Source organism: Panicum virgatum, chromosome 3K (assembly GCF_016808335.1).
Source record: "Panicum virgatum strain AP13 chromosome 3K, P.virgatum_v5, whole genome shotgun sequence".
NCBI lineage: Eukaryota > Viridiplantae > Streptophyta > Magnoliopsida > Poales > Poaceae > Panicum > Panicum virgatum.
The window spans coordinates 55,897,151-55,908,312 of NC_053138.1; the positions used below are offsets into that span (position 1 = coordinate 55,897,151).

Genomic DNA, 11,162 nt, shown 5'->3' on the forward strand with positions numbered 1-11,162 from the left:
GCAAAGATTCCGATCCCGTCAGCGGAAGCATGCAAACCAACAGACGCGTTCACGTTTTACTAGTTGAGGTAGCGTGTGGGTTCTAATCCAGCATGCACTCAAAAGCAAAAAGCAAAAAAAAAAAAAAATTGGGCACGGACGCTGATTGGCGGTGAGTACATATGGGCTAACCTGCTGGATTGGCCGGATTGCAGGGCATGCCGTGGCCCAACTGGCATACCGCCCCTGCCCTATGGCGTGGCGGGGTTGGCGACCCCGAGCCCTACGGGAGTGGTACTACCATGGTTTACAATCCCGCTCGGAAACCGCCGGGAACCGGATTTTTTTCCCGTTCCCGGAACTGGGCGGGAGCTGGTTCCCGGCGGGTTTTCGGGGAAACCCGTTTCAAAATTTTGAAATTCAAATTTTTTTATAAAAAATTAGAAAAAAATGATAAAAAACTACACTTCCTTATGAGTTCACTGGTATAGTTCTTGACGAAATCTAAGGTTGTTTTATTGGGCAAATGATCGATTTGGGTTTGGACCCTTTAACGAACCCGAACCCTGTAACTGATACCCCCATCCCTATCCACATTTCACTCCCAGGTGGCCTGAAGCCAGTTGACGAGCCGCTCGTGTCCTGAAGCCAGTTGACGAGGCGCACGACGGCCAGAAGCACTTTCTCCAAGCGCTTGCTTCCTTCCCTGTGCGCGGGAGAGGAATCCCGCCGCCTATGCGCGGAATCCCGGCAGCGAAACGCAGTTTCTCGCCGAGAGGAGGCGGATCCCGAGCTCCACCGGCCGGCCGCGAGCGTCCCGTAGCGAGATCCGGATTTCCCGAGCAGATTTCAGTGGATCCCGAGCGGAAAGCGCAGACAACGACGCGGGAAGGGTGAGGACTCTGGTTCTTTTACGATTCAAGGTGTCGATCTGCTAAGCAGTGGTTGTTTGATGGTTGTATTAGTTATAGGCAGTGCTAGAGGACTATACATTATCTTGCAAAATGTTAGGTGCATAATGATGGTTACATGCATGTAATCCTATTTCTATGCCACGTGACTTGACTTTGCTAAATGACTTGTATTTATAAGACGCTATATGTGTAAAACTTATGCTGTGACATGTCTATATATGTGTGTGACATGTATATATGTATCTCTAAGCCTCCTGTAGTTATTGCTTTACAATGCAGAGTTGCATATATATTGACTTTGTTTTTGTTTTGCACCCTTCTAGGTGAATGGCGGGGCGAGCGGACCAAGTGTGGGAGCATGGAGAGAAGATAGGCTCCGGCTGGAAGTGCAAGTATTGCCGTGAGGCAAAGGCTGGTGGAGGGGCAACAAGGCTAAAGGAGCATTTGGCCCACCGAGGTAACGATGTGAAGGACTGTCCTTCAGTCCCTAAAGAGGTGAAGGCTTTCTTTGCCCGTGAACTTGACAAGATAAAGGAGAGAAAGAGGGAAAGGGAGCGACAAAGGCATAGAAGCACAGCGGCAGCTAGAACTCAGTACGTTGACCTAGAAAATGAGGACGATGATCCTGAATTACAAGCTGCCATCCATCAATCAAGGGAGGAGTATGAGTTCAGAGAAAGAGCTGGTGCACGATACGAGAGGGGTGGTGGCTCTGGATCGGGCCAAGCGGGACCGCTCCCTAGGATGTTAAGAAGGAGTCAGACACAAGTGCCAGAGCGGGTAAAGGACTACCATCTTGCTTCTAGCTCTGGACCGCGCCAACAAAGGATAGATACGGGTCCTTGGACCAGCAAGGGGAGGAATGCAAAGCAAATTCTTGGGAGGGCATGGGCGAAGGCATGCCATGCCATTGGTATACCTGGTAGGAAAGTAGATGACCCGTACTTTAGGGCGGCCATCATAGAGACGCAGAAACAAGGTATGTTGTGTGTGGATACGTGTGGATATACATGTCATATGATACAGCAGTCGTGTTTCTATGGTACTTAGTTGTTGTCAATTTCTTGCTTTATAATAGGTACAGGGATCGCAATACCAATTGGAAGGGACATTGATGGAAAGTACTTGCAAGAAAATGTGAACGAGATTAAAAAAGAGATGGAGAAGTGGAGGCGATTTTGGCCTGAGTATGGTGTCACTATCATGTGCGATTCGTGGACGGGCCCTACTCGCAAGAGTGTCATCAACTTCTTGCTTTATTGCAATGGGACTATGTATTTTTGGAAGTCTATTGATGCGACTGGAGTATCACAGGACCATCAATTCATACTGAAGGTATGTGGCTGGTGTGGAGTATTCATTTTTCTTAGTTTTCTTAAGCCGCATGCTTATCGATTCTTTGAAAATGCAGGAGATCAAGAAAGTAGTGAGCCATGTGGGGCCAGAGAATATTGTTCAGATCGTCACGGATAATGGCTCCAATTACAGGAAGGCATGTAAGCTGCTGAGTAATGAGTTTCGGCATATCGCGTGGCAGCCATGCCTTGCACACACGATTAACCTCATGTTGAAGGACATTGGAAAGTGGCCTGAACATGAAGCAATGATTGAGAGTGCCCAAAAAATTTGCAGTTGGTTCTACAACTCAAACAGTTTGCACCACATGATGAAGACTGCCATTGGTGGCGAGTTAGTAAAATGGAATGCAACAAGATTCGGAACGAACTACATGTTTCTTGAGAGCTTTCTTAGGAAAAAGGATCAGTTTATGGCATGGATGGTCTCTGCAGAGTTTAGAGCAACACGCCATTTTGATTCTCCTGCCGGTAGGTATGCATTCAACAACTTGACAACACTTCAATGGTGGGACAGCATGCAGAGTGTTCTAGATGATGTCGAGCCTCTATATATGTTCTTGAGATTTGCTGATCAAGACAAGGTTCCAACTTTAGGTGAAGTGCTCATGGAGTACCAACACTGTAGGCAGACATATGCAAGCAAATTTTCAAATGATGGTGCCCGATTTGACAAGATCACGGATGTTATCACTTCAAGGCTAGCTACTGTAATGTTGGGCACATATGTGCAGACTGCTTGTGCCTTGCATCCATACGTCAATTATGCTGTCGGGACGACGGCAGATGTTTTGGAAGATCTTCGAAAGGGACTTGAAAGGATGTTTGACACTAGCACAGCGGCAGCTGCACTCCATGAGTATGAGTTATTTAGAAACAAGGCTGGTCAGTTCTCAGGGGACCTTACTAGGAGAATGGCGGTTGATCGAAGCACATCACCATCTAGCTGGTGGTCCATGTTTGGCTCAGATACGCCAAACCTTCAAAGAGCGGCAACACGGCTTCTCTCCCAATGTGTATCATCCAGTGGCTGTGAACGAAATTGGAGTACGTTTGCATTCATCCACACAAAGCTTCGTAACAGACTCAGCTATAGCAAGCTACATGATTTAGTGTTTGTAAACTACAATCTCCGACTCCGTATCCAACGTGCATCAGCCACCGTAGAGCCAAGTGAATATGATCCTGCTAGCAGTTTCATGGACCTCTCATTGTATAGGCAACATAGCGCTATTCGGGAGTGGATGGAGAAAGGGAGATCCAATGGACCACCCACTCTGGATGAGGATTCTGATTATAGTGACTCTCCAATCCCTAGTCAGATGTTCACCTCCCTAGCGCATGATGGTGATGAATCACCATTGGATGTTACTGGTTGGGCGGAGAAGAATATAGGCGACACCCATTTTGGAAAGAGAAAGTCTAAAGTTGGCCCGGCTCAAAAACAAAGAAAAAAATGTAGAAGAAATGACGAAGAGGAAGAGGAAGAAATTAGAAGTGAGGACACTACGCCTGAGCCAACGGGTGATGACTACAATGAAAATGACAATGATGACGACGATGACGACGACACCGATGATGGTGGCAGTGGTGGTGGTGAGACAGCCAGAGGGACTAGTGCGGTTGGAGGGAGCAGCGGTGGCCATTCAGGTGGAAGGCCTATTAGATTTACTGGAGAGAGCCATTTCACACATGCCACACAGGATGAAGACCATGGAGCACCCACTTCACAGAGACAGACTAGAAGCTACCGAAGACAATCCACACCCCATGAATATGATAGCTCTAGCTCTCTTAGCTCCACCAGTAGCTACCCTGCCGTACCATCATACCCATATCCATACCCACAGCCATACCCATACCCACAGTCGTATCCATACCCTCCACCAGATCCATACGCACAACCTTATGACCCTCGGCTGCACTCATTGCATATCATGTATGACTATCTGTCTGGGGCACATCATGAGTACAAGGAAGCTGAATGAACTATTTCAATTCGTGTGATGTCATGGTATGAATCTTGTATGGACAAATAAATATTAGAACTTGTATGCCATATTTCTATCCATGGACTTGTATTGTAATATGTACTAAACATATTGTATGGAATGCACTTCGGACTTTTATTAATATGGTCGATTTGGTTTGACCAATTGCTTTAGGTACCATGCAATTTGGACTACGCATTTTATTGTTTTCTTAGGTGATATGCATGTGTTTTATATCTTTGATGCAATGCTTTGCTTTTTATGTATGGAATATATTTATGTGTACATGTTACGTGGAGATACTGCCACAATTTATCGTCATCCACTGTGCAATCTAATTTTCCAGTGGTAAACACGGTTTCCTGTCCGGTTTGCTCCGGTTTCCGACCGGGAAACTCTGGTAACCGGTTTTTGAATTTGAAGGTGCATCCCGTCCGGTATCCAGCGGTTTCCGACGGAAACCGGCTAATTTCCCGTTCCCGGATGCCTCCGGGATAGTGTCTCCCGGCGGTAAGTTAAACCCTGGGTACTACTGGGATGGTTGCCATCCACCCAGCCCGACGGGTTGCCTTCCCCCGGCCGGCTCATCTTCATCCGGTGCGTGGCGAGCTGATGTGCCCCGGCGGCGGCCTGCCCGAGCTGCCACCCACGGCCGTCCTCCGCTGCCGCATCATCACGCAACAACGGCCTCGCGGCGAGGATCACGCCGCAGCACTGCATCAGCAGCACGGCCACCACAACGACCCTCGCCGCCGCCGCCATAGGAGTAGATCGATCAGATGGCCTGCTCTATATGTTGCAAGTGATGTATGTTATTGCAAGCAGATCGAGCGTGGCTTGCTTGCTTGCTAGCTAGTGGATCGATCGGAGCATGCGTCCGTAAATGCTCGCTCGTTGGATTATGAACTGGCCCGGCTGGTTTGTTTGTTGGCGGGAATCGGATGCCAAGAATGCCGCGCGAGGAGATCGCAGAGCGGGCAGGCGGCGAGACGGCGCCGACGACGGCCGATCGCGTCACCGCGGCCGCACGCGTGGAGGATGCGCGCGCTCCCCGCTGTCTGTCTAATGTCTTAATGTTTAGTGATGGCTAGATTTGAACCTGATACCTAACTTTAGGATAAGCTGCTAGTTGCCTCTAGTTGTTCAAAGTATTGTACATTCTAGAATCATAAGTGTTAAAAGATTTCGTCTAGAATTTGATCACCTCATCAGCCTTACCTTTTTATCAGCCATGCTAATGTCTTGCCGACTGCCCGACTCCAGCACATCGACCGAAGCGTCTTCCACGGGGAATGCCCGGCGGCGCGCGCGCGCGTGCGTCCGGGAGCGATGGAAATAGAATCGGATGCCAAGAATGCCAAGCATGTTGGCGGCGAGACGGCGCCGACAACGGCTGATCGCGTCACCGCGGACACACGCGTCCGTGCCCATCGGCTGTAGTGTGATATCGGTACTTCTCTAAGTAACAGCCAGCACAAAAGTTTTGAGACGTAAACACAGCTATAAGCCTATAATGTAAACGAGTCCTCAAATAGCAATAGAAAATGATATCCTGTCCGGAATCAGATGCACCACGGTCTAAATTGCTTTTCAGCATGTACTTAGTCAATCGCTTTCAGTGTAGCAGACCAGATAATTCATACCTTCCTCTTTTTTAATTTATCGGTTTAGCTTACCAATAATAGACAGTAACGAGCCGATCAATTATATCTCTTTCTCCTTTGGCTAATTCTGCCAGCTGATCGGCTTAGCTTAACATATAAACAATACGCCGATTAATTACTCGAGGAGCTTGCTTATCTCAAATTACAGCCGATTAGGCCAACCATCGTTTCCACCGATGACTCGATCCATCATAGCATAGGAAATAACCAATGAGAGATTTCAAGAGAGCTGTTCCCAAAGAACCGAATCGGCCCACTATGTGAAAACACCTCATTAGAGACGTGTCTAGATAGTCATTAGTGACGTGGAAAAAACGCGTCACTTACATCGGGTCTGTGATAACAGCATATCACAGACACGGAAATCCGCATCTGTGATATGGACACTTCAGAGACACGTCTAGTCAAAATGCGTCTCTAATGCAGGTCATCAGAGACGCGGCTGGTTGAAACGCATCTCTGATGACCCACATCAAAGACACTGATGTAAGAAAATGTTTTTGTGATGATGAAATAAAAAACCAAAAAAAAAACAGGATATAAAATAGATCTTATTTACATCACAAATACATAGGTTCTATCCATATGTACATTACAGATACACATATACAATCTGTTGAAGTCATACATATTAACTACTATCTCTAAAGTCACCACAATTATCTAATCTGCAGCCTTATTTCCAAACAAGTATATGCCAACATACAAGTATGAACAAAAGTAAGGTTGATGCCGACTCCACTTCCCAGTTGAGGCACTCAGGTTCAGCTCCTTGGTGTGCACTCAGGTTCAGCTCCTTGGTGGCCGAGGCATCCACTCTACATGCGTTCGGGGTCATGGTGATCCATATGTTAGTTTCAGTTTAGTCATGTTATACAGTCTATGTTTTTAAAGCGGACAATGTCATGACTCAAAAAATTTTAAACACAATTAACATGTTAACCCACATCTTCATGAGCATCAGTAAGGAAAAGGGAGCATCATGTGAATATGTGTTTTGTTTTGAATTTAATTTGGTATGTATTTGAATCTGTGCTTGTTAAGAAAGTTCAAATTTTGTTACGCAACTTGGCCCCCAAAAATTTTATTCAAATACTAGATTTCAAATGATGATTTAAAAATATTTTTGCAAGATTTTATGACCTTTGGACCGAGCCACAAAATTCTAGAGAATTTCAAAAGTAGTCTCTTTGTTCTTTTTGTTGCGACCAAATTACAAAAGCTTTTGGAGTTATTCTTATTGCATTGTGTTCTTGGTGATTTTATCTATCTCCAATAAAAATTTGGTGAGCCTGGGATCACCTTCGTTTCGAATTTCAAACTTGTTTCTTTCTTTTTCCTCGCCCGGGCCCACCCGTCAGCCTCCTCCTCTCCTTCTCTCCGCTCTGCTCGGCACGCACGCGTCGCCACGCCGCCAGCCAACCTCGCGCCATGCACCGGCCATCCTCGTGTGCCGTGCCGCCCCCTCGCTCCTCTGCTCGCCCTTAAGGCCCGACGGCCTCTTTCCCCTCAAACCCTAGCACATTCGTTCCCCAATCTGCCATAGCCGCCGCCACCCCCGAGCTCCGTCGCCGCTGTGGTTCGCCGCCCTCAGTGAACCCCTCACCGATTCCTCGCGGGAGCAGCTTCCCCTCCCTCTACTCCTTCGATTCCGGCCCTCACCCGGCTCCCTCCTCTCCTGCAGGGCCTCCCCGACGAGCGCCGTCGTCCGCCGCCGCCCAACGCCGTCGCGCAGCCCGTTCCTCGCCCTTCTCCGCCCGCGCCACCGCCGGTGAGCCTCGCTGACTCTGGGGGCGCGCGGTGCTCGCCTCCCCGTCCCCTCTCCGGCCCCGCCTCGTCGGCGCCGCCTTGCGCCGCGCCGCCGCCGCCGTCGCCGCGCGCGACGCGCCACGCGAGCCGTGGCCGCGCCCACGCCGCGGTCAAGGCCCGGCCTCGCCTTGACCCGACCTGGGTGGGTCGCTGGCCTGTGGGCCCCACTTTTCGGCCTCTGGGCCGGCTCTGCGGGGTGCATCTAGCATTTTTGCTAGGGTTTAGTGGTGCTTTATTTGTCTGCAATATTGAAAAATACGTAGAAAATTCTACAGACCTTGGAAAAATACGAAACTTGTTTTGTTGGGTTTGTATCCCTGAGACCTACTTAGTAAAAATGTTGTCTTGTATGTTTCCTTGCTGTTTGTTAAGGTTTTAGTGTGTTTTCATATGCTCTGTCCGAAAATGGTTTAGTATAGAACTTTTTGCTGGTAAGTGACAAAATGGTGAAACTAGTTTTGTTAGCTTTGTTTTCATGCCTAGTATCTATGATAATTTTTTTGGATTTGTTTAGTTAAGTTTGCATGCCTTTTCTGATTTATCTTGTTTTGAATATCTAAAATTTAATATATTTATGATTAATTGTAGATAAATGCTTTTTATGCAAAACTAATTTTTATGGGTTCCTTGCAATGTCCCCTGCATGCTCAATTTAAGTTATGATTTATGCTTGCTGTGAAAGTTTATTTCTTAATTCTTGCTCTAGCTTCCCGTTTGCGTTTGCAATCGTGATCGTTTGTCGACGCTTGTGGTAGCGTTGTGTGTCATCGCATGTTGTGCCATTCTTTCTTCATGCCATATCCTCTTGCATAACCATGGCAGTAATCTAATGCATACGTATCACTTCATGCATTATAGTGACTGAATCGTCGGAGGTCGAACCCGTGGAGCCCGCCGAGTCCGTTGAGCCTGAACCCGGAGTCCAGTTCGCGGTCGAGCCCGAAGTTAATCAAGGCAAGTAGCTAAGCATATTCCTTGCACCTATCTAATTTGATTTAGTTTAGCTATCTCACTTGGGTATTGTTGGTCTATATGTATGTATAGTATGTATGTATTGCAATTTGGTATCTACTCTCGTGCATTACCCTTCCTTGAATTGTTATCCATGTTCTTGCCATGTGTTAGTTAATTACTTAACTTAACTAGATGCTTTGCCCTGCTTAGATTTCTTATCGCTTGCTAGGAAGAAATGTTTGGAGTATCACACTTACCGGTTATCCTTGTTGCACTGGTTTGGCTTGGTTGTAAGGGTTTGGTAGTACCGAGATTCGAGCGGAATGGTAGGGCCTAGAGAATGTTGTCACATGGGCATAGTCCGCTTGGATCGTTTAAGGACCGTCCGTGGATGCCATCGACTTTGGGCAACTTTTCGTGCTACCACATATCTAATATAATGGTACGAATGAGCCAATTACCTCATTTGACTTGATCATTGATGTGCAATCCTAAATACGTGGCCAAGGGCTATGCAGGGAGGCTTAGGGGTGTCCCCGGGTGGACTTGTGAGTAAGAAAGTTTAGAGGCGTCCCCGGTGGAACTAAGTTCTCCACGCGTAAGCTAGGTGTGAAGTTCAATGATCGAGTCTTGTTGGGAACGGTTGACGTGGGTACCCCTTGCTCGGCGTGATCGGTTGGGTGAGTCGCATGGTCCTCGCACCGTGTGGGTAAAGTAATACACCCTTGTAAGGTTTAATCAATTCGAATTGCCGCGTTCTCGGTTATGAGCAAGCTCTTGTTTCGTCGAATTCCTCGTAGAGAGTTTCGGGTTTGTTGGAGTGGTTCTTGCCACCTTTATGATCATTCATATATTATGCTCTTAATCAACTAAAACTTTTGGGGTTTGTGCAAGAATAATTAATCCTGCTAGGTGATAGTTTAGAGAGCTCTTGTTATGCAATATTTACTTAACCCTAAAGCTTTCATTTGAGCCTTTGCATAATCCTTATTTATTTAATCATGTAAGTTTTGCGAGTACCTTTTGTACTCAGGTTGCTTTCTAAACCTAGTTACAGGTGAGCCGGAAGTGGTGTTCGGCCACTTTTACCCCGCTGATCCAAATGCGAGGGAGGAGTAGGTCGTTGTGGTTGTGATGATGTCCGTGAGCAAGGCATCATTATCTTAGTACGTCTTTATCGTAGTCAAGCTCCGTGAGAGCATGTAAATATAATAAACTTTAAGTTTTTGTTTAATATGACTTTCGTGAGCCTAAGGCTTGTAATGGAAGTTAGCTTGAACCCTCCTATATTGAACCTATGTTGAACTTTTGTAATATAAAATTGCTCTTTGTGGTTTTGTGACGATGTATCTGATTGTAAACGGTATGTGCATATGCTGGATCCTGGGCGTATGTTGGAGCACATACCGGGACTACCGGATTTGATGTTATTTTGAACGGATGACATGTCGGTTATTCGTGTCTCTAGATGTGGGATAACACGTGACACGCTCTCCGGCCAGCACGTGTTAACTTTCATCTGGATGATAATGACCGACGATTCATTTAAAATAGTATCAAATTGGGCGGTTCTCCCAGACAACAATGAACTTGATCAAAGAAGAGGATATGGTAGTGGCTGGTGGAGGATGAAGAGAAGGAGCCAAGTGCAGTCTTTTTATTTAAACATTTTTTTAGTTATATACAAATTTTCATAATTAACCAGTCAACACCTCCTAAATACACAGATGAGATACATTTAGGGTCCAACTTAATTCTTCAAGTGTCTCCGAACAAATCAATCTAGTATTTCAGCAAAAAAAAGGAGTTAAAATAGAAGGCAGACATGCCATCGAATTATTTATCCTCTGTAAGAATTTGAGTTGCTCTTCTTCATCCCGCTGGTGACATTTGCCTATTCATGACCGGCTCACTTTTCAAAAGTAGAAAATAAAAGAAGAATGAACACACGCGGAATGGGTTCGAGTGTCCGAAGCTGCTATTCTTCAAAAGAGAAAACGCGAGTTCAGCTGGACAATAAAAGAAGAATGAACACACGCGAATGGGTTCGAGTGTCCGAAGCTGCTATTCTTCAAAAGAGAAAACGCGAGTTCAGCTGGACCAAAAAAAAAATGCTCTCGTTGAGAGTCGAACTCAAGACCTCCCGCTTACTAAACGGGTGCTCTAACCAACTGAGCTACGAGAGCTTCGTGTTTCAAATTTTCGTGGGTATATAACATTGTTTCTATCCACAGATATAGCAGCGGGCCAATGCAAGACGCCAGTATTATTTGAGTTCAAAGTGACAGATGTTCGCCCCGATTGTGATTAACAAACTTCAGACGAAAAGCAGCAAAGCTCCATTCAGTTTTGGAAGAAAGTTTTTTTTAGGGTAAAGATTTGGAAGATAGTTTACCTGAGTTTGGAGACATGTCTAACAAACTTCCGACTAAAAGCTGGGAAAGCTCCATTCACATTTGGAAGATACCGTAGCTGAATTTGGAGGCACCTTTCACA

The 11,162-nt window shown here is 46.3% G+C and overlaps 1 protein-coding gene and 1 non-coding gene across 2 annotated transcripts; one reads left to right on the forward strand and one right to left on the reverse strand.

Annotated features, from left to right (window-relative positions):
• The first annotated feature begins 1,124 nt into the window (after positions 1 to 1,124).
• LOC120701071 lies at positions 1,125 to 4,236 on the forward strand. Its single transcript, XM_039985241.1, has 3 exons — positions 1,125 to 1,872; positions 1,972 to 2,228; positions 2,305 to 4,236. Exons 1-3 carry the CDS (start codon positions 1,221 to 1,223, stop codon positions 4,234 to 4,236), a joined length of 2,841 nt encoding a protein of 946 aa, XP_039841175.1. The 5' UTR covers positions 1,125 to 1,220.
• Positions 4,237 to 10,778: 6,542 nt separating this feature from the next.
• Positions 10,779 to 10,852, reverse strand: TRNAT-AGU. Its single transcript has one exon. It is a non-coding gene; the product is annotated as a tRNA-Thr (tRNA).
• Between the last annotated feature and the right edge of the window lie 310 nt (positions 10,853 to 11,162).